General features: G+C 40.7%; 1 protein-coding gene across 2 annotated transcripts in view; it reads right to left on the reverse strand.

Annotated features, from left to right (window-relative positions):
- Nucleotides 1–2642: 2642 nt before the first annotated feature.
- LOC107591603 (triple functional domain protein-like) overlaps nt 2643–23871 on the reverse strand; it is a 39134-nt gene continuing 17905 nt past the window's right edge. The window contains exons 12-46 of one of the 2 annotated variants that reach the window (XM_016280800.1): nt 22939–23130; nt 22602–22751; nt 21957–22071; nt 20353–20468; nt 19847–19969; nt 19562–19756; nt 18771–18886; nt 18576–18642; nt 18285–18394; nt 18069–18138; nt 17889–17978; nt 17671–17763; nt 17478–17589; nt 17209–17399; nt 17022–17123; nt 15967–15996; nt 15695–15846; nt 15400–15499; nt 14748–14991; nt 14358–14653; nt 14059–14229; nt 12532–12591; nt 11676–11771; nt 11166–11314; nt 11012–11078; nt 10818–10921; nt 10607–10676; nt 10426–10515; nt 10118–10210; nt 9963–10013; nt 9393–9470; nt 9096–9287; nt 8803–8983; nt 4586–4840; nt 2643–2721 (exon numbers count right to left, since the gene is read on the reverse strand). In XM_016280800.1, coding sequence (XP_016136286.1) covers nt 2717–2721; nt 4586–4840; nt 8803–8983; nt 9096–9287; nt 9393–9470; nt 9963–10013; nt 10118–10210; nt 10426–10515; nt 10607–10676; nt 10818–10921; nt 11012–11078; nt 11166–11314; nt 11676–11771; nt 12532–12591; nt 14059–14229; nt 14358–14653; nt 14748–14991; nt 15400–15499; nt 15695–15846; nt 15967–15996; nt 17022–17123; nt 17209–17399; nt 17478–17589; nt 17671–17763; nt 17889–17978; nt 18069–18138; nt 18285–18394; nt 18576–18642; nt 18771–18886; nt 19562–19756; nt 19847–19969; nt 20353–20468; nt 21957–22071; nt 22602–22751; nt 22939–23130 — 4326 coding nt within the window. In that variant the 3' untranslated portion in view covers nt 2643–2716. The remainder of the gene's footprint in view (nt 2722–4585; nt 4841–8802; nt 8984–9095; nt 9288–9392; nt 9471–9962; nt 10014–10117; nt 10211–10425; nt 10516–10606; nt 10677–10817; nt 10922–11011; nt 11079–11165; nt 11315–11675; nt 11772–12531; nt 12592–14058; nt 14230–14357; nt 14654–14747; nt 14992–15399; nt 15500–15694; nt 15847–15966; nt 15997–17021; nt 17124–17208; nt 17400–17477; nt 17590–17670; nt 17764–17888; nt 17979–18068; nt 18139–18284; nt 18395–18575; nt 18643–18770; nt 18887–19561; nt 19757–19846; nt 19970–20352; nt 20469–21956; nt 22072–22601; nt 22752–22938; nt 23131–23871) is intronic. The other variant, XM_016280801.1, reaches the window with a different exon arrangement.

A 23871-nucleotide genomic window follows, 5' to 3' on the forward strand; every position in this document is an offset into this window, starting at 1 on the left:
CAGATCCAAAGCAAGTTATAACTATGAATTCTCAGATAGTCTGACGGCAGATAAAAATAAAGGATAAATTAATGAGTGATCATTACAAAAGTGTGCATCAAATATACTGAACACAGAAGCTCGTAAGTGTGAGAGGCACTAGAACAGACCTCCAGTGTTTCCCATACATTGATTTACTTGTGGCGGCCCGCCACAATATCAAAACTGACCGCCACAAATAGATTTCCAAAAGGCTTTGACTTCGTTGAATAAACATGAGCACTGCACCTTTCAAAATCGTAACCCAGTACAGGTGTTTTTATATCACTGTATTTCTGAATCCGACTGTCTTCAGAAAATTTTAGATGTCATTTTCATTTCGTCTTGCATGTAATGTCTGATAAAGCAGCGTTTGTGAGCGGAGCGCTGCTTTGTGTACAGCCGTTACCGGGGAAACCTCTATCTCTTGCTCACAGAGGCAGAGAATGGACTTGCATATATATGCGGCCACAAAGTCTGTGGGAAACACTCGACCTCCCTGGTTCCCGCACGGTACGCACATTTGAGCTTTTAATGGTTTAATAGTTCATACTGCCACCTACTTCATGACACCAGCATGACAGCTGACATAAAAAAAAGGATCGTGCTGAGGAGAGCTGATACGATCAGTTAAAAAATTACTTGATCGGCCAGATCCCTAATATATAATATTGACATATTGACAATACCAGAAAAAAATAACACTGACCTTTAGATCCAGATGAACTATTCTGCAGTTGTGCAGGTATTGCAAAGCTTCTAAAATGTCCCGGAGGTAAAAGGCCACTTTTTCCTCAGTGAGGTTCCCCCAGCTCACAATGTAGTCCAGTAGACGGCCCTGATCAGACCTGTGCAGTCACACAATACACATGGTCATGAACTTGTGTGAAACAGTCTATTTGATATTAAAGTGTGTGTGCACGTGTGTGAGCTCTCACATTTCAAGGACCAGTGCATAGCTGCTGGAGGTCTCAAAGGTGTCCAGTAGTCTGACTAGGTGAGGGTGCTGGAGTCTCTGTAGGACGCTAAACTCGTGGGTGATCTGGTCTCGTTTCACGAGTTTCTTATTCACAAACTTGACCGCTACGGTGCGCTTTGATCCCCTCTGGTCACAGCGTTTTACTACTGAGAACCTTCCCCTAAGAGAGAGAAACAACATCAACACAATTGAAATGCTGCCTCGGTTTTATAAGGGAATCCATATGATATCAAAATGATGTGCATAAATTCCCTTTGCCTCACCTGCCCAGCTCTGCTACCTCACTGTAGAAGGACTCAAAGTTGTCTTTCCACATGACCCGGATTCCATCACTAGTAGTTCCTGTGAAAGACAGTTCAGTTAAGCTCAAAGCCTTGCTCAAATACTCTTTGAAACACCAGGTGGACTGTTTGCATTGCCAATTTGAATGGGAACACATCTTACCCAACACTCTGAGACTGGCTGATGATGTCACACTGCCAATGTCATTCGTTGCAATGCAGGTGTACATGCCATCATCCTCTGAGGTCACGCCTACGATACGGAGAGTGGCCTCGCCAGTCTCACTGTGATGCAGTGGAAAGAAATTATGATTTATGCAGAAAACAAAAACATTACATTAGCAAAAACTGAGTTTAATAACTACAAAAAAAAAAAAAAATCAAATATCTTTATTTTTCTTATTAGCATTTCCCCCCTATTTTAAACAAATCTAAAAGAGCAATACACAAACTTATATTAACAAAATAAACACAATATACTGTATGTACAGTGCCAAAGCTATATATATCTGTTTGTTCACACCTGTAAGCTACGCTAAAGTGGCCGTTGTTGGTGAGTATTTTCTGATCGGGTCCCTTCCATGTGACTGTGGCTTTGGGGCGGCCACACACTTTACACCTCAGAGTGACACACTCCCCTTTATCACAGGTCACATCACTCAGCGGGATGAGTATCTCCGGGGGAACTGGAGGAAAAACATTTACATCAACCCCTTATTAAGATGTTTATGACTTCTTTATAATTCTAAACAAACTGAATGATGCACTTAAACATTTTGAACTTACCATCATAGATATAATTGGGATTTAGAAGCTGCAAAATGGAAAAGGTTTTGAGCATTTTTGTAGAAAATAACATTAAAGACAAAGATTTGTATGTGTTTTCATTAGTGTTACCTTTACAGAGACCTTATTGGTTAGTCCCTCTCTGGATTTCCTGTATCCATTTTCAAGCTTGGCCTCCTTTTTATTTTCCTTCTCTCTTTTCTCTGACTTCTTACGAATACGGAGGGATGTATGCCATGATGATGATTTCCTGCTGGAAAGCAACCCATTATGTTAAAAATAATGATTAAAACGCGACGTTGAATGCCCAACATAAAGAACAGATGATAACCACTAGAGGTCTGTAACAAAAATGGGTTTGATTTTATTGTAGAATGTGTTGTGTAAATGGTCAGAGGCGAGCTCTTACTTAATGGTCCCCTCTGGTACATCAGGGATAATGGCGGAGGTGTGGCCCAGCACGTATCCAGGGATCCAGCCCTCGGCAGCTGGGCATTGGTCGGTAGCGGCACGAAACACCAAGAACATGTTCTGCTGATTGGAGGCCAGGATCTGCACCACCTCCCCCTGACCTACATTTATCTCATCCTCTTTCAGAGCCACATAGTCCTGAGTCACCAACATGGTGGATATATTACTGCTGCTGCTGCTTTCACTCTGTGGACAAACAGACACACATACAGGTCTTAGTATCTGAGAGATTTTATAGCTTTAACACAAATGCCTGTAGTGTATAACACTGTAGGTTTACCTGTGTTTACTGTAGGGGTAAATTACAGTATTTTCACATTTATCTATTAACCCTCATGTTCTGTTTAAATGTGTTAAAAAATAAGTTCGAAAATCGTTGTAAAAGTAAACAATCAGAAAATTAAGTGAAATTTCTTATTTTCATCTTTTATTTCATTAATTGTTTAATAAATGTTTATATGTTTTGGGCCTCTCCCCTAGACATATTGCAATAGTTATTATGGAGGACATTTGAAGTATTTTATCAAGTTGAAATCAGTTTTCATTAGATTAGGAAACGTGTCATCTTCAATGGTAACAAAAGAGAGTCTTGAGATCTCTCAGAACCTCAACAGAACATGAGGGCTAGTAAATTCATAATAAATGTATGTTTTGAATTTCATTTTTGGTATTAGATGATGACAAAACATTCCATAATAACTCCTACGCTCAATATTTACAACTTTTGATTAACCCTGCAAGTGCACTGCATTGAAAACATGCATTAATAAACATGAATAGTCAAGGAAAAGAAAAGAAACAGAAAAGAAAGTTAGACAAGAACCCAAGGTAGTTACAGTAGCCTGCTAAATAGATCTAAAATTCGGAACTAGGTCACATGATAGACAGAATCAAAACATCCACAGATATTTCTTGCATTGGTTTTGTAATAATTAACAGTGTTAAGATGCAGTCAGATTAGCAAAATTTTGTGGTCAAAAAAGGTCCAATGTCTATTGTCAATGGTGTAGTGATTTACGAAACAAAGCTCACACAGAAGTGACTTTCATATCAAGCAGCGTTCTTTTGGTCAATGTAGCAAATCCATGCGTCTAATTTGAACCCATTAAGAAATCTGTGTGCAGAAATCTTTCACCCTGATGCGAAATTCCCACTCGTATTGTTTCCTATTGAAATTACTGTATTTCACCCAAGAAAATTCATAAAACAATAGTAAGTGTGACCGCAATTTTAGTCCTTAGGAAAAGCTGATTCTATTGTACACACCACAAAGAAAGCTTGAAGTTATGAGCATTTTTTAAGGAAGGGAAAACCTGGTTCTTGTTTTACACCTCCATAAACATAGTTAGTATCTGGACAGAAGCAGAACTTTGTTAAAATTCTGAGATGCAGAGCAAAGGATCTGTTGAAAGTCCACAGAGTAGAAACCAGGTTAGGAGAGGCAGAAATCAGACAGAATCCAGGCAGGTTAGAAAGTCACTCATGAGGGAGGACAGGAGCAGAGTTGAGTTGAAGCACTGCGGTTGACCGGGCAGAAATGTGTCTCTTACCCCGTTGCTCTGAGTGGACTGGACAGATTGTTCACTTGCAGAAGAGCAGGTACTCATGCGGTCTGCGTCCTTACTGTGGGTGGAATGCCGGTGACTTTGGTTCTGATTTTGCCGTCCCAGTGTGTCACATGCTTCCCCGGGGAAAGTAAAGGAACCAGGCCTGCTGGCAGGGGATGCAGGAACGGAGCTCCAGAATGAGGTAGAGCTGCCGCCCGTCTTTGGCCCAGGACTGCAGGGTGGGATGGAGTCTTTGAAAGCTGGTGTGGCTAATGGGGAGGCCATGGGCGAGACCGTTCCAGGTCTGGGTTTGACCAGTGCTAGCGGGGCCACAGTGGCTCGAGGGATTTGGACCGTGCCGGCTCCATCCCTGCTATCTTTGGAAGTGCTTTCTGTAGAGTCTGTCTGTTTGGGGTGAGGGCTTGCAGGAACCTTCACCTTTGGATCAGGCTCTGTGGTGCAAGAGGGTGAGGGACCCCTGGAGAGAGGTCTTGGGGACATACCTGATATTTTGTCGAGGCCGTCAGGCTCGTGGGCTCCGGGCCCCAGGGCAGGAGAGTGATGACGGAGTGGCTGAGGCAAGCGCGAGGGTTGGGGGATGCGGGAGGGACGGGAGCGGGAGCCCGACCCAGCCGGGGCCCCTCCACCTCCTCCGGGGGCCATAACCTGACCCCCGCTACTTCCAGCCTGTATGCTGCTGCCTGAGATACCAGGCCCCTCGACATGGTTCCTCTGGTAGTCTATGGGAGATGTAAGTGCTACAGGAGAAAGACATCTAGTGAGGAGAATGATTCGCACATGAGTATAACACCTCAGATTATCCAGATTTTAGAAGGGTGTAAAGGCCAAAGTATACTTCGCTTTTTTTTAACTTTGTACGCACAGGTCGCACATGTGCATTGACTTGGTTTTGCACTAATCAGTTGTTCCACAGGGTGGCAGAAAACTAAACTAAAGAGACGGAACAACAACAAAATAGCGGAGACTGCAACAACCACAGACAGCTGAACACAAGCGCTTGTATGAGAGGGTAATTAGAGAGCCGCAACTTTAGGTTAAAAGAGTACAAAGACATTTTTATCAGCCATAATTTCTGGAGAAAAACAGACGCTGGACAAAGGTGAAGCTTTCTAGAGCACATGTGCCGACCGCCTGCTTGTGTCGGGTTTTTCTAGAGCACAAGTGTCGACCGTACGCATATGCTAGTGTACGTGTATGGGAATTCACTATGGGAATGCCCCAGGCATGACCTATTGCAAAAGCACCAATGACACAACATCTGCCAATCATAGCGATCAGGGAGTCCCACCTCCCTGTACATAAACTGCAGCTACTTGTCATTTTGTCATTCTCCTCATATCTCTTCTCCGTGTGGAACAGGCAAGGAGGGCAACACTGCGAGATACCTTACTTCATGTTATCAGAGAACTGAGGTTGCGTTAGTAACCTGATCTGAATTAAACCTCTTCAACCCAACTCAAGTGGTTAACACAAATAAGTATAGTCTGAACATTTTGACACTATAATAAACTGGGCTACCCAAGAGCTTAATGTACAGTTTGTCTATGGGGAAGACCAGCTAGCCACAGCACAAATTTCCTGGATAGAAATGCACTTAAATAGTGCCCAAGATGTAGCTATACCTCTGGTAGAGTGAGCTATATGGGGGCTCTTTATTCACACTATTATAACATAACACAATTGACTCTACAACCCAGTGCAAGAGGCATTGACAGGAGACAGGCTTTCCCTTAAAAGAGTCGGCCCATGAAACAAAAAGCTGATTGCTTTTGCGAAGTGGTCTGGTTCTTTGTAGATACATTTGTAGAGTCCGCACTGGACATAAAGAGTGTAGCTGCTCCTCCTTTGGACATGAAAAAGGTGATGGATGGAAAGCCATCCAATCCACGGATTGACCTGAACCAGCGTGATTGAATACTTTAGGCATAAACACCGGGTTAGTTCTAAAAGTAACTTTTAGGCCACCCGGAGTGAACATCATAGATGAGGAGTGAACTGATAGTGCAGTTCGCTAACCCTTTTTTCTGTAGTAAGAACCAGTAACAGAGCCGTCTTTAAAAAAAGCAGCTTTAAGGAGATGCTCTCAATGGGCTCAAACGGGCCTTTTGAGAGCGCGTTCAGGACCACGGACAAATTCTGAGGGGAGGGGTGAAATATTTCGCCCCGTACTTGAGAGAGAAGATCCCTGCGTGCTGGTAGTGGCCATGGTTGGTCGTAGAGCAGCTGCGCAATCTCCGCTACCCACAGTCTCCCCGGCCAGTATGGTGCTATTAGAATCATTATTTGACCACGTTCTCGTACCCACCATAATGTAGGCTCGATTAGGCTCAATGGGGATACCTTGTGACGCTGCCCGATTCTGGAATTCTCTCATTCGCAATAGACCCAGAGGAACAGTGTTGAGGCCATCAGACCCAGTAACCGGAGGCACAATCTGAGAGACTTGTCCCTCACTGAAAAAGGGAGATGCAGCGGTGAAACGCCTCGATGCGCTACTCTGATAGGAAAGCTTGAAACTTCACTGAATTCAACCTGAGACCCAGGTAGATTATCTCCTGTGAAGGAGTCAGACAGCTCTTTGCCAGGTTTATCTTGAAACATAATCTCTCCAGTTGAGTCACCAGTGTATTTGTATCAAGCTCTGCTTGGCGTGGGGACAGTCCGCAAACGAGCCTATCGTCTAGATAAGATGAGACTGACTCCCGTATTCCTTAACAGTCAGAGCCCCCTCTACACATTTGCTGAATACCTAGACAAAGGCCGAAGGTAATTTTCGCATACTCCTATGCTGTGTTCTGATATGCAAATCTCAGAGATTTCCTGTGCGCAGGAAAGATATCTATGTGAAAATATGAATCCTGGAGATCTACCAAGGTGACCCAGTCTCCCAGATGAATATTTTGAGTGAAACAATCTCGTGAACTTTCGGTCTTCCTTTCTCAGAACAAACCCCGTGGGTAGCGGGGGAGACAATGTTTTGGGGGGCACCTGGGGAACATGGGCCACACTCCTGCACACAGTTGACTGAACAGTCTGCAAGAACAATTTCTGTATTTAAATTCCTTCTCCTTTTCCCAGCAGGAGGGAGATGTGGAATGTTCTGATGGGATGAGACAGAGAAACTCTGGTAGATGTCTCAGGTAGACCGCCTCTTCTTGCTACCCTGGGGGTTTGCGGAATGATGTTTCATTGCTGTTTTCGGTTTCACAAACCCGGGTTTCGTCTGCGCGGCCGCACTTTACAGTTGTTGTGGCTGAATGTGACGGGAAGGCTGATACTCAGACTGACCTCCTTTTCCCATGGGTCTGAAACTTGGCTGGCTCGGATGATAAGGCCGAGACACTGGCATTCTGGGGAGACAAACATCGAATGCCTCTCCCTGCCTCTTCCGTAGATCGCACTGCTACTGCATCGCTGTAACAGTTGCTCCGAACAGAGCTTTTGGATTGATGAAATTCAAAAAACTCCACTTTCTCTTTCTCAGAGTCCAGACAACTCTCAGCCACAGCAATCTCTCTCCTACAAGCACCAACCGGACACTCCAAGGGTCCGACTTTCTTGCGGCTACCATTCAGAGTCTCCTTTCACGGGTTTTAGTAGAGAAAATCAAGCAGTGAGTGTAGCCATTGGGATTGGATAGTGCTGCCTGAGCATGTTTAACGTCCAGGCAGGAGATGCAGAGACTCCTTGGCAGAAATCCACGCTCCACAGGCGCAAGGATGTAGAGGACGGCCTTTCACTCCGTGGCTTTCTGGCTCTTTCGAGATGGCCATTAAGACATCTGCACACTATTCGCACGGTAAGTCTACCACAACGTGAAAACTAGTACGGAGCTGTGCTGAGAGTAGTGAGCTCACTTATTGGTGCATGATGACCACCACCAAAACTTGGGAAAAAACATAGACTATTGAGAAACTTAGAGCTGAAAAATGCATTAGGTATCCAATTCCAAGTGCAGTCACTCATTCGTTGGTAAACTGTTGAGCAATAATTCCAGAAGTCTGCTGAGGACCGCTTCCGAAATCTTCCATGGGGAAGAGAATGAGAATGACGAAACAGCAGGTAGCTGCGGATTATACAGTGGGTACGGAAAGTATTCAGACCCTCTTAAATTTTTCACTCTTTGTTATATTGCAGCCATTTGCTAAAATCATTTAAGTTAATTTTTTTTCCTCATTAATGTACACACAGCACCCCATATTGACAGAAAAACACAGAATTGTTGACATTTTTGCAGATTTATTAAAAAAGAAAAACTGAAATATCACATGGTCCTAAGTATTCAGACCCTTTGCTCAGTATTTAGTAGAAGCACCCGAATACAGGGACTCCCTGATCACTGCAGCGATTGGTCTGCCGTGATTGGCAGATGTGGTGTCCTTGGTGCTTCCACAATCGGTTACACCTGGGGTGTTCCCATACGAGATACCGATGAAACGTTAGAAAGAGTACGAAGTATACTTTGGGCTTAACAGGAAAGATTTGCAAACCAACAAAGATATTGTAAGCAATTTTGGTAAAACTTTACAATGAGGATCAATTCATTAGCATTTAGACATCATGAACTTGTCATGTATATATAACACTTTATTATTCTAGGTTAATGTTAATGTTAATAGACAAATACATTTTTAACATTTCAAGTTGATTCCTGGATGATTTAAAGTCTTCTATACACCTAAGTACTTCTATACTGTACCATTGAGGAAATTGCGTTGACTCTCCAGGATTTGGCTGATCTGCAGCATCCAGACTTGTCGTACTCCAGGATGGCTTGAGTGCAGAATAAAGGCATCTTTGCTGCCATTAGACGTTCTGGAGGTCAGTGCGAATTTACATGGGTCTCCATCCACACATTCCTCAATCCCCAGACAGCTCACCTACACACATACAAACAGAATATTTTTAATTTATACAGTCTTATATTTATCACAGAGTCTGACATAACACAATTAGATACCAATCGAAACAGACAGACAAGGACGCCTGTACCTTGATGCTGTATTTGTACAGGTAGCCAGGCATCGAGAAGCCCCTCTTTTTATCTAAAGGTTCACTGAAGATGACAATCTGTTCAAAGAGGAAGACTCTTCTCTCCTTCATTCTGTTCAGCAGGCCTCCATCCGGTTCAGCCACCATGAAGGTGTCTTGCAGGAGGAGACGCCCCTGAGCAATGATCTTTCCCTGTGAAAGACAGACAGACCGATCAGATTAATTAATTCACATGTAAAACACTTCAATTATTCTTGATAATAATCTACTCGTATAAAAAGGTCACAGCAATCTTACATCAAATCCCTGGAGTCGACCAACATTCATCATGTCATTGCATCTTTTTGGTACAATGCACATGACCTCAACCGCTCTCTACAACACATCAATAACTTCATCAGTATAAATACATATGACAACCAATCAATATATAAATATACATCTACTTATATATGTATAGTCAGTATATATATACACACAAAAGTTTGGGGTCAGTAAGTTTTTTTAAAGACACTTATTTATACTTTTATTTAACAAGGACATATTAACTTAATCTAAAGTAACAGTAAATATATTTATTATGTTACAAAAGATAAAGATTTACACTTTTGAACTTTCTATTAAAAAAATCCTGAAAACCCAGTCATTATAACTGCTAAAACTGTTTTCAACATTGATAATAATAAGAAATGAGCTACAAATCTGCATATTAGAATGATTTCTGAAGGATCATGTGACACTGAATATACGGCATTTTTGATCAAATAAATGCACACTTGTTGAGTGCAAGACACATGACAACAGGCCAAAAACATCTTATTGATCCCAAACTTTTGAATTGTAGTATATGACAACGAAAAATCTAACCTCCAATTCTACTGAATCAATTCCGATTTTTTTGGAAAATTTAAGGAACTCCTGGAAATAAATAAACCAAACCAGAGACATCAGAATCAAGATTAGAGTAACATCTCTGTCAATAGAGCTAAAACAATGAGATGCAGTGGGCCAGATGGACAAACCTTAAGCAGCAGTTGGTACTTCATGATTCTCTGCACAGGTTTAATGAGCAGATCAGTGATCTGAAGCCTGTGACCCAGATGCTGCTTCAGATCCTACAAGAGAGGGTCAAAAACGGACCTTGATGCTTATATATATAAATGCTTAATGTATTTATTTAATATCACATTATAAATGTTTGATTATGTTCTATGTAATTTCAATTTGGTGGTATACCAACATGAATGCAAAATGTATTTCATAAGGAAATGCAAACTTTATAATGGGCAGAAAATATGTTCAAATCAGACTGAAGACTTCAGTTACGCACCTCAAAATAGGTGTCGATATACTCTGAGACAATGTGCTCAGATTTAGGTTTGTTCTGGCAGTAAACAATGTACATGTGCAGTCTTCGCTCCTGAAAGGCATGATGAGTTCATAAGTATGCACAATATCATATTACAGAAAAAAAGTTTGATTGGTTGCCTAAAAAAGCATAACAATTTTACATGTTTGACGAAGAGAGGGCCTAGCCGGTCAGGAACCTCAGGGCACTTTTCAAGCTCTCCCAGGAAGAAACTAAAACAATAAGGATTATAGTTAGTTTAATCTCTCTTCAAAGTCTGTAAAATTGTCATAAAATTGCTGATTTTTTTTTCCATCAATGTCCATCATTTAAAAATAACTGAAAATATAATACTTCACAGACTAGATACTTACTCTTTGTGCCAGTCATATATCTGCTGAATGTTTCCAAAAACTATTTTGTCTTTTCCTTTCATATCATCTGGAACTCCATCTTCCCTCATCCTGGTCATGTAGCCCTACCAAACACACAACATATGTATGCGCTTCAGATCTAGTCACATGATCACTCCCTGTATCTCAGCATCCCGTGAACAGTATTCATTTACCTCCACGACCAAACTGAGATCTCTCACATAGTCCCTCTCTGTCTCGATCAGTTCCAGCAGAACGTAACTAAAAGGAGAAAGGGGACACGTGTTATAGACACTGACAATGAATGAGGACAATAACAGAGACAGAGAGAAAAGCATGATGACATACTGCCGTCTCTTGAGAAAGCCGGTCTTGCGTTCCTCTATCTCATCGATCGGAGAGGAGGAGGAGAGAAGGGAGTTATCAGATGGGTTGAAAGAGGGGCTGCTGCTGTCCCCTTGCTCCACAGACAAAGAGCTGGGTCTGTCCTCCAAAGCCTGTGTGGACACGAGACAGTCCAGCCAAATAAAATGATGGGTAAGCAACATTGAAGCTGCAGGTTGTCAAAGTACAGGCTGAATATAAGCTACTCTACTAATAAAAAGGTAAAGTAAAAATAATTAATTATTTTTTTTTACAAATAGAGAAATATTTATCTGTCACAAAAACAATAAGGATCTCAATTACAGTGGCAGCATTAAACAGAATTTGAATACTAAATTTACAATAAATACCAACAATAAAGAATCATTTAATTTTTATAAATTGTATTTAATATTTAATAATAATAACAATAATAGTAAAAATAAGTATCATATCATATATCATATCATATATACACATCTGTGCACTTCTTACCATCTTGCTTTTGACCAGCTCCTCAATGGCACTGACTAGCTCTGCAGCGCTAGGCGTTTCAGAACTGGAGGGTCGGACAGAGAGACGGGAAGAGGTCTGCAGAGATAAAGAGAGTGAAAGGGGGGGAAAAGCCAGACTGAATGATACAGAGGAAATATGAGCCATGTGGAGCTAAAACTGTAATTTGGATTCATTCAGGCAGGATTTAGGATCTAGTTTACGGTCTTTGCCCTCAAGAACATTTATGCAAACTTTTTTTTTATTATTATAGCACCCAATAGCTACAATAGCTTCTCAGCATTATGTTGAATGCATCTGTAACTAACAATATTATTATGATGTGTCTGGCATCACACCATTGTGAACATTCAAAATCTGCACTCGCAAGCAATCTCTGGTGCAGTTTCTTGGTTTTAAAAATGTGAAAAATAATGGAGACATTTTGATTTCAACCAAAGCTGTACCAATTATCATAAAAAGGCCCAATGAAATCAAAATGGCTTGCTTTAAAATTGCCAAAAAAATTCCACGTGTGACATCTATATTTTAACATTGATAAAAAATACCCTTTTAGCAGATATAAACATTTAAAATTTACAGTCTTTTTCTTGCAGCCAAACAGACCAAACTAGGAAATATGTCAACAGAAGAAAGAAACCTGCTGGATTTCATGGGGTCTTAAATTCATATACTTGATCACACTTGATGTTTAAAAAGATCATAGACTTCAGGTTGACAATAGTTTGATGCTCGACACCTGAGACTGGCGGTGGGTTTCTTTACTTTAGGTTCGAAATCTGGCAATCAAAAACATTCATAAAATAGAAATAGAGGGAAATCCAGCAGAAAGTCTCACCCTTGCTGTGCCTTCCAGACTTTCCCATTTGTGTCTGGGTGTGGCCTCAGGTCTGCTTAGCTTTTACAGGCCTTAGAGGGGTAAAGAGTGAGGGTGGTCTCTGAGATTCAGATTGTAAGGCACATGACCCTCTTTCTACCGAATCACAGCTCCCTGAAGTTGGCATTTGCACAGACCTGCACACAAACGTCTAACACTGCATGTCCCCTGATACTCTGAAGCTGTATCTGAACGTGTTTGAGGAACTCAGTCCGATCAAAAACCAGCACGTTAGCAGGACTATCAAATAAAAGTTTGGACCAATTCATATGTATATAAAACAACAACGTAAAATAAATTAAAAATTAGAAGAGGGGAAAAATGAAAAAGGATGAGACAAGGCATTTTGTGGTTCTAAGTTTAAATCCGAAAGATTTAAACAACAGAAAGGGTCTTGTCTAGATGAAAGCGGAATAACGGAATCAAACCAAAGTGAGGAATCCGCTTCTAAAAGAACACTACTTCAAAGTGGAATTCTCAGGAAGTGGTCGGCTTCTAAATCTCTACCAAAAAAAAAACAAGAACAAAAAAGACAGCAAATAAAAGTAGAAAGAAAGGGGGTCTTGGGTCTTTTGATAAGCCAGGGGGGTTAAGGGAAAATAAAGCAATGAGAAATGAAATGAAAGGAGGGAGGCCAGAAAGGGAGGAGTCAGATGGAGAGGTATGGGAACTGAGATAAAACATAGACAGGACACAAATCAACGTAATGCTATGGCAAACAATACAGCCCAAACAAAACAAAAGAGAAAAACAAATTAGTGTCACAAGCTGTTCTTGAGCAGCGATGAGACCAGCTAGAACTCGAGCTTTTCATCCTACAGTGGCCATTCTACAAGAGACTATAGGATGATTACATTCTATCTAAAGAAAAATCTCTCTCTCTATCTCTAAGGCTGGCATTAACATGCATTTTGTGATGGGATGTAGACCAGTGGTTCTCAACCTTTTTGACTCTAAGGCCTCCCATTGTCCAACACAACACTTCAACACTTAGAACTGGTAGTGTTGACATATGGAACTAATAAACCACCATTCGTTTTATTTTCAATAAATAATCTGAAATTGTTGATTAATTGCAAATAAACACATTTCAACCTTATTAAATGTGATCAGAATCCATCCAAGACTTCATCCAATCTCCAACTGATCCAATCTCAGAAGACGCATGTTAATGCCAGGAGTGATGGGGGATCAATATGATTCCCATTTCGGTTTTAAAATGATCAGAAATCACACATGAACTGGAACTGAGCTAGAACTGGAAAACTGAAAGTGAAAGTAAAGATCGCATATCCCAAGAGGAAATATTATTAAACAATGGCACACAGAAGATTTTAATGGATTTGAGGATTTCTGACAGGATTGAGGCTTAAAGGCTGACAGCGAGAAAAAACAAAAACAAAAAATGGAAATCTAAACAAGTGACTCTCACTCGTACCGACCCCTCTCCTCTGTCGCCCCCCTCTGCTCTGTCAAGTGCCGGCTCACCTTGTCATCCTGTGCGTCCGGCTGGAGGAGGCTGTGCTGCTGGATGGCCATGGGTGGAGGAAGAGGCACAGTATCAGCTCCTTCCTCTCCCTCTTCCTCTCCACAGCTCTGCATACCTGATGATGATGATTTGGAGAGGGTCCCGCTGCTTAGACCCTCGTTACGCACCCTCTGTGGAGGTTCAGGGACAAACCACAAATTAGGCTATGTATTTAGAAAACCAGTAAGAACAGCTTTGAAAAAGTATGAATAATATTTAGCAAGATATACAAGAAAGCAAAAACAGAAAGTGCACAAACCTCTTCCAGAGTCTCATCCTGTGGTGTGGCTGCGCTTTCGTCCGAGTCTTTCTGTGAGCCTGCGTCGGCGCTCTTTCTGACGTCACGGCTCTTCTTGTGTTTGTGCGCAAGCTTTTTCACGTGGCCGTCGGCTTTACCACTGCTGAGTCGCCTCACAGGGCTGGTCAGCCATTTCCTTAATGTATTGCCAGTGCGTTTGGGCCCAGGGGAACTCTGGGAGCCCATCACATGACCTGGTTGTAGGGTGGCAGAGGAGCCTGGCACGATGGCATCGTTACTGCACACAGAATGCGCGTCTGGAAAAACACAGAAAAAGAAAGAGAAGCTTGTGATTATTATCTGACACAGGCTTGGGATGATTTTTGGAAAGCATTTCAGAAATTTGCCCACCTTTGTGGTTAAAGATGCCCTCCATTTCCATGCTGCTGCGGGAGTGGGCAATGCAGAGCATGGCGCAGGGCACCAGGCCCTCCAGGGCAGGGGAACGGTCAGTGGTCCGCACCAAGCACCAGTCTGGCTTATCGTGGAGCCTCTCTAGTACCTCCACCGTCTGTCCCCTTCGCACTGTCAGTTCATTACTGTTACCGGCCATGAAGTCATGGATGACCACTGTGAGCTCACAACCACCTGACAACTAAAGAAAAAAAAAAAAATGTGCCATGATTTTAGTCATAGTGTTTGTCAAAAATTCCTTTAAATTTTGTCATTATTTTTCCATATTATATTAATTCATTTTAGTCAAATTTACTATGCCTGAAATGACACAAAAGTTCAGTAAAAAAAATTATTGAGTAATATGCATAATGATAAAAAATATGCCAAAATATTCCAGTTCAAACTTAACAATTTTTCTAGAGGTCGATGGCTACTAGCAACTGTTTGGTTACCAACGTTCATCAAAATACCTCATACGGGTTTGGAACAATTTTAGGGTGAGTAAATGATGACAGTTTTCATTTTTGGTGAACTACTCCTCAAGTTGAAGTACTAAAAATACAAAAACTGAAACTAAAAATAGAAATATTAACAGGTGTATCCTCACCTTGTCGCTGTCCAGTGTGTTCTGTGAGGTCCTGGAGGCAAGTGAGATGGTGTCCGGCTGACTGCTGCCGTCACCCTGACTGTCCAGATCCTCTCCATCCCTGCACACATAAACACACACAAGAAATTAACTCCTACTCTGGGATTCCTAGTCTTAGTATGGTTCCACATACTAAGAAAATTGAAGGAAGAACAAATCCAGCAACAGCTAAATGAAGCTGAAGGGTAAAAATGACCAAATAAAACTAACAGAAAAAGTAAGAATATTCAAGTAAGAATAGAGATGTTTCACTGGCCTGGGGGTGTATCTGCGACCCTTGTGTTTGGCTGTGGAATGTTTGGGGATGTGAATGGGCTCCTTCAGAGCCCCCTTCAGATGCACAGTGCGCTCCTGAATCACTTCACGGATGTGCTTTATCCAGTCCTGTTTGTTCTCAATACTGGACGCCTGTGTTTATGTGTGTGGAGAGAGAAAACACAGAGAAATACACAATGTTGAGTAAGAGTACACACTTATTTTCTGTTCAATGGTTAACTAAGGGTGAGTTATCTGTGTGGCCGTACTCACCATGGATCCATGTTTGCATCCCTGACTTAGCTTCATTCGAAATATAGAAATATACAAGATTTTACTGCTTTATAAAATGCCATATATCATACTGCATGAGACAGTGGTCGGTAAGACATAGGGGCAACATTAATAAACATTTTGTGATCATTTAGAGCTAAATTTGTCAAAGTGTTGTGATAAATAGTTTATACATTAGTCACTGCCATTTGAAGATGTAAATAATTAATTAAGATGTAAATAATTCAATTCAAATAATTAAGTGTTCAATAAATATTTTAAAACTATTTCTTAAAGTGTATAAAACTGCAGTCTTTATATACATACATATATATTTGTAATATATTTTATTTTGTTTTTGTCAAAAAAAAGAGACAGTATATATAAACTATAAAATACATATTTGGGTGGGTGACATGACACTGAATGATTTAAGCAGAGAATTTTTCTTTGGCTCTTATGATGCACAGTAAACCACATATAAACGGACAGTAAATAACTGTAATTTTGACACATTTCACTGAAGAAGTTTTGAACAGAGTAGCCTTATGGTTTTAAAGCAGCATGCAGTCAATTAACAGTTACTGTGAGACAGAAGCCACTTACAATGCACGTGAGCCACCACCAGTGGAGACTATTCTTTTTTTTGTTTTTGTTTCCTTGCACTTTATTAACAAGCAGTCAGAACCAAAGATGCAATATTCATATCTTACTATAATCAATGGCCCAGTTTGATACAAATTAATTTTTGTTTTTGTTAACAGTGTCCTTAGGGTCAACCTGAGGTGTTCTATTTTTAAGTAATATTTCATGTCAAATCATATCAACAGCACCTGAGGCATGCTGTCAATTACTACAGAAAACAACTGACATTTCACCCCCCAGTTTGTAAAAACAAGTGAAAAATGTGAGTCTTCACACTGTATATGTGGATTTTACAAATACTTTGTTAAAGTGCAAATGAGACAAGCTACACAGAGATGCAACGTAGAAAGCTGGAGCAAAACAGTGCCATGCTTTTCAATAGAGCAAGAGAGAGTAAAAGAGAGGGTTACCTTGAGGACAATCTTGTTGTCTGAAGTTGGGGTCCGGCCAACCCAGAGGGCAAATTTACATGGATCACCTTCCACATGCTCAGTAACACCCAGTTCAGATGTCTGCAGTCAGAACAAAGCCTTTAAAACAATCAGATCTCCTGCATATAAAGAGGTTTCAGTTTTTTAACCTAGCTGTGGAACTTACAAAAAGCTTGCTCTTGTAGATGTACTTGCTCCTGCCATTGGAATCTTTAACCTCCTTGCTGAAGATCAGTGACATCTCAAAGAGGAACAGGTGACGTTCCCGTCCTTTACGGATCAGGGTCTTGGGATCCCACACCTGGAACGCCTCCTGAAGGATCAGTTCTCCCTGGGACTCAATGTTCTCGTCAAATCCTGAAGACATTCACTGCCATCAGAAACCGGTTCATCCGCCCCATGTGTGTCTTTGTGTGTCTGTGTGCGTCCGCTCACCTTCCAGCATGCTCAAGTGCATGGCGTCGTTGGCTCTCTTGGGAACACTGAGCATAACCTCCAGGCCATCTTTGATTTCACCTTTGCCTTCCTCGCAACAAGTCAGGAGCTCCTACAAATGCAAACCGACTTACCACTGAACTTTCAAACAAACCTGTCTGTAAATTTCAGGATGAATCCAAGATGTTTTTACCTTGAGGAGCAGCTGGTACTTGGTTATCCTCTGAACAGGTTTGATGAGATATGATGAGATGGAGTTGGCCAGGCGATGCCTCTGTTGGATTTCCTGTAACAGCAATATCAATATACCAACTTTCACCATTGAGCTTCAAATTGGCCACTGACAGGCAGACATGATGAAACTTCAAAATTAATGAAATACTTTAATCATAACAGAAACATTCAACTCACGTCAAAATATCCTCCAGCATGCTCAAGAATAAGTTGAGTGGAGTCTGGTTTGTTCTTGCAGTAGTTCACATACATCTGGAACTTATCGGCCTGCAGAAAGATGAAAGAGGCATTTTAATAACCTTATTCTGAAAGAGGCAGATAAAACATTAGTATTCAAACACAGTTAACTCTACTCACCCAAGTCACAAAACAGTGGCCCACATCTTCAGGAAGCTGCTCATACTTCTCCAGCTCTTTGAGGAATATACTGGTGAAGCACAGAAAAAAAAAAGAGCGATATATATTAGCCACTTAGAGAGAACAGGAAAGTAACTCATTGGATGTTGGATGGGAGGATTTATTCTTAAAAAAATGGACTTTTTTTCACTTGTTAAAGCATTTGCATGAACTCACTTGTGATGGAACTCGTAGAGGTCCTGCATGTTACCAAAAATGATATGCTCTTTATTAACTATCCCTGGTGGGATTTCCTCCACGCCACTGGTCATCTCCCACAGATATGTCTGGATGAGAGGAAAAGATTCAGATTGATAGATTTATTTACATTATAGTCTGAAGTAAGAGGTTTTTAATCGTGATTTGCTTTGAATATTCCATAATTTAGGACAAAAGATCCAAATAAAAACTTTTTTTAATGACTGAGCCAAAACACATTAATAATATACAGTACAATAAAATACTCACATCCATGCACTCTCTCAAGTCTCGTACATAAGTTTTTTCTGTCTGGATCAGCTCAGCCATGATGAAGCTACAAAAATGGAAAAGACAAAATCATTATATCAGAAAATGTAGATCTTTCTCAGTCTAAAAGACCAAGAATTCATTTGAATATTTCAGTGACCTTTCAGTCAATGAGTAACAGTAAATAAGACATACTCCTTCCTGCGGGCAGACTTGCGCTTCTCTTCGTTAAGCTCATGGGCAGCATCTCTGAGCTTGACCTCTGACCCTGGAGCACTGGCTGGGATGATGTCCAACTGCAGGTCTTTACTCTGGAAATTAAAAACGACGTGTTAATCCCACAGTCTTCTGACTGCTATCTTTTTCAGGACTATTCCCACTGATTATTATTACATGCGCAAAAATACTCTGATAGCAGAAATAAAACAAAATAAATACTAGATGTAAAACTAAGGTCTAAAACTATCACATAAAATGACTAATACTTAAACTAAAATTAAAACTGAAAACTAAAAAATAAACCCCAATTCAAAATATTAATAAATACTTTAATAATCTGTAATTTATTGTGTCATTGTTATGGACATGAAAGAGAATTGTTTATTCATTTATAGTGTACAACTACAATTAAAACAAAGTAAAAACTTGCACCTCAAGTGTTTCTAGAAGATAATACCAGGAAATATGTTTTAATGTATTCTGAATATGCTGATTACATACAGGAATATTCTAATAGCTGTAAATCTTGTAAAACAACTCTCTGAAAAGACTTGACTATTTAGAGTATGTAAAAATGATTGATGCTGCTAATGCATTTTGTAAATACTAATTTTACATAATCTGCTGACAGCCTGCTGGCAAAAGCACAAACTCTTTGTCCAGATTATGACTCTAAACCATGTGAACTCATGAGAAATGCTGGAATGTTGCATGTCAAGACTCAGAATGATCAGATATCACACTATTATGAGAAAGAAAACACATACTGCTTTGTTTGAGTCTGTGGAGATGCCGAGGGCTTTCTCTAGAGACGTGCGATACTTGTCCATGCGAAGGGAGAAGTCTCGATAGCGTTTGTCCACGGCCGTGACCCATTTCTTAATCTCAGCGGCATGGGAGTGACCCTTATCACAGAAACCATCCGCTAACTGTATCAGCAGCTTCACCCGCTCTTTAGTTTGCTGGGGACACAGGAAGAGAAAGAGCTTTAGGTAACTGCAGAGTTAAAAGGTGCAGCCCAGGTGATTGTCTCCGCAGTGGTGCAGTTGTACCTTGGCTGTGATGTGGAAGTCTTCGTGCTCCTTCAGAAGCTCCTGTGTGTGGTGGATGCTGGAGCCAGTGGAGATGTGTGTGGACAGATAGAACTCACCGGTGTCATGGATCCACTCCAGAGCCTGGACAGAGAGAAAGAAGCACTTTAAAATAGTGTGGTAAAAACGGTTTAAAACAGTAAGGTAAAACATAGCTAAATGCAAAAACAAAACCCAACTGAAACTATAAATGTGCATGGTTGTGATAGTTTAATCAATAGGCCTTTTCCATATAATATTAATGTGATTCTCCAAGCAAACTCTATGGCTCTACTGCACAAAAGTCCAAATCAAAACACTCACACAAAAAAGGTAAATGACTTAATTATAATGTCTCTGTGCGGTTTAATTAGAGCCATGGCAGTGAGTCATGAGTCTGTCAGTCTCAGCCTTGGGCCAAGAAAAAGTGAATAATCAGACTGATCAGACATCAAAGGAGCAGATGGAGGAAGAGAGGGACATCAAACCTGTTTGGCACTGCGTTCAAACACCACATACTGCTGACACTGGTCCAGCCTTCTCTTCCTCAAGGTCCAGAAGTGCAGGACCCGATTCTCCCTTTGCAGCAATTCATTCAGGATATCTATAAAATTACACATAATCATTCTTAACCATGATGTACACCGCAGTTCTGAAGCACAACATTTAAACACCAGCCCAGATCTTTAACCACTAGGGTAAGCCACTGAAATCATGCTAATCATTATATTTAATATGTATTTTACTTAGTGCTCTCAATCAATAGAAATAAGTAGATACAAGATGTGCAGATTATTTAATCGAATTGACCTTTTTCTGAGAAAGCTCCAAATTAAGATAATTCAAACAATATTATGGCAGACGAGTAAATCACTGAATAGACATCACAAAGAGTTGTAAAAAAATTGTATTTCTTGAATTATATCGTTTATTGCTTAAATTGCACTGATGGTAAGAAAAAAACTATAATACTATTATTATTATTCTACCATCAGTGCATTTCAAGCAATAAAAAATAACTAGAGAATTAAACAAAATATTGACTCCAATTATTAAATAAAAATATTATTAAATTATTGTATATTACATTTAATTCTATCTATTATTAAAAGACTTTTACATAAAATGTAACCCATTTGATTATAAAATGTAATATTAAATGGTTAATTGAAGCTTGAATGGCTATTGCTTGAATTTATCTGGTGATAGGAAAATATCAACAATAATAGATCTACTATTATTTTTAAATGCACTTTACAATGTTTTGTGTGTGTGTGTGTGAAGCATGAAGCTAATGTGATGATCCCCAGTGGAGTAATACTGTCACCATTTTGCAGTAAGCTGCCGTCTCTGTATGGCGGAGGCCTGACCCATTTACGGTTTCCTTATCTGAGTCACTGTAAGCACACTCAGAACAGAACAGGGCCACATTCACAATGCACACATTCTAAACTGGGCTAAAGTGGGCCAAAGTGGGACAGCTGCTAAAAACTCAAGTAAGGGTGCAGCGCACTGCTCGGCCATTAGATGGCAGACCAGAGCTATTTTAGATGGCTCACAGAAAAAAAAAAACCGTAAGATCAACAAGAACTGGATCTCAACCCCTATGGGGAAGACAGACTGTGTTTTGTCATATCCCCAGAGAGCCAGCAGAGGGAAAACTGGTAAATAAGAGGAAAACATGCACAGAGGCAGCATCTGTAGCCTTGTGGTTTGAAAAGTGGAACAGGATTTGAAATACTACAGGGACATATGAGGGGTACCGTGTGTTTATTATATGTCTCTCTGGAATGCTTGATTCTGAATGGTCAGTTGTGGTATTCTACAGTTTATATATTTTTGCATAATGTCTGGTAAACTGTATAACTGACTGCTATCCCAGTGATGTCTCTTGCATCACTTCACAGCCTTCTCACAACTTCTCACAAAATAAGTTAACAAAATCAATATTTCCTCTCCATTTATTAATATATTTAGTACATAGATGTTCCATAAGTAGGATAATACACAGTCAGAATGTATATTACCCTATATGCAGTATTTCTGAGTCATTATCTGGACTGTTTTGACAAAGCGGTGGGCCAAAACTCACTTTTGACCTGCTGCTCTGGTGCTTTGACGTGACTCAGCATCCCCGGCATGCTGACACTGTTTCTGTGCATGTATTTTAGGAACACGTCGGCATTCCGTCTAGCCAAGGTGCATGCCTGAAACACAGAATGCAACAGAGAAATCAACCAAACACTGTCAAAACAACGCTTAATTTCAATCTATGCTTGTGTTAAAAAGAGAAGTTTTAATTTTGCTAGAGTATGTCTGGCTTTCATGTAACCATTACACACTTCTGTAAGACTTGAGATTGTTTAGACCAAACTACCTGTTTTAAATGTTTTAAAGAGCAACAAAATAGCTGAATGTCCATCTACCGCATGTTTGCATAGGAAAACACCTGAAAAATGGGCGTATGGGTGGAAACACTTTTGGTGTGAATGGCTGCTTATTCACATGACAGCTGTAGCCGAATCTTCTCAAAGTTACCTCTGAAAAAGTAGCTTTCTGTTCGTAGGTGAATATCTACTTCATCCAGCGCTTTTTGTACTCCGTGTTAAGTATCTCGATACCTTCTGTTTGTTTTACTGACTGCCAGACTTCAGATGATTCAGTTAGAGCAGTCAGAATGAATGTGAATCGATCTGACTCAAAGGAATGATGTGCCCTTTGGTTTTGGATAAGTTACCTTGAGGAAGGCCTCTTTCTGCTCCAGATGCTTGCTGATCATGGGGGTGACATGGTCAGTTTCACAGTTGGGCCCAAGTTTGTCCGCTCCACCGCACCAGTCCTCCTCACGCTTGTACTCTTGCTCCAGACTCTCCAAAACACTGCACACCTACAGCATAGACAGGAAGATGACCCCTCAACTGCCTGTTGGCCTTTTAAACTCATTACAGCATGAATTATAAAAGACCTGGATGCTGATTGGTCAATGAATAGTGTTCAATCTATGCTTAAATGCACAGATATGACGTGACAACAACTTGTGACATGACATCAGTCACACAAACCCTTCTACAGACCTGTTCGGAGGTCTTGTAGAAGGCCACAGATGCGTTGACCAGCTTGAGCCGGTCTTCCATCTTCAGCATGAGCTGCTGCCAGTGGGAGGCCACGTTCTCGGCGCAGTCTCGGATCATGTCCATGTCGTAGTGATTAGCCTGCAGCAGGGCCTCGGCTTTCTGCTGGACCTGTAGGGCGCTTTGATGGGTTTTCTATTGAGAGGAAGAGAAAACATGTTAGATAAAACACAAAAAGACAAGGACTGAAACGGCAGGCCTGAATGGACGAAGATTAAAGAAAGATAGAGGGGCAGGAGTCAGATGGCTTAAGACAACAGACGGTGAGATACGACTGATAGTTCATTATTCGTCCATAAAGTGTGGTTTACAGATGCTATCTTGAAAAACAGAGCATCCCTCAGTATTCAGTACAGAAAGGGCAAGAACGGGAGTCTGATGGTAGGAGGAAATGAGAATGCTCCCTTGATAGGCAGTTTTGTGCCTTCAGGTTCCCAATAGCAATACAGTGACAGCGGATCTGATGTTATCCTGGTTCTTCATTAAAGGGGGGGAAGTGGAAAGCAAACAAGCTTTCTGTGCAGGAGCTCAGGGCATGTCAGGATCAGCCATGAGCTCTAGTTGCAGATAAACAGCCGACTAAAGCATCAATCAATATGTTCAGACATTATGAGGTTTCATGTTGCTGTGTGCATGTGTTTCTTCTACTACACTTTTAGGTTCAAGTGGCTGATTTTTCTTAAATAAGATTTAACTTTGTATATTTAACGTTGTAATGGTCACATTAAAACTCTCTTGGAAACTTGCCAGTTATTATTACTATTTATAATAGCATGGGGTCAGTAGGATTTTTCTAAATGTTTTCATAAGACGACTCTCATGCTCACCAAGGCTGCATTTATTTGATAAATACAGCAAAAACAGTTATATTGTATA

Source organism: Sinocyclocheilus grahami, unplaced genomic scaffold (assembly GCF_001515645.1).
Source record: "Sinocyclocheilus grahami isolate Dianchi unplaced genomic scaffold, SAMN03320097.WGS_v1.1 scaffold144.1, whole genome shotgun sequence".
Taxonomy (NCBI): Eukaryota; Metazoa; Chordata; class Actinopteri; order Cypriniformes; family Cyprinidae; genus Sinocyclocheilus; species Sinocyclocheilus grahami.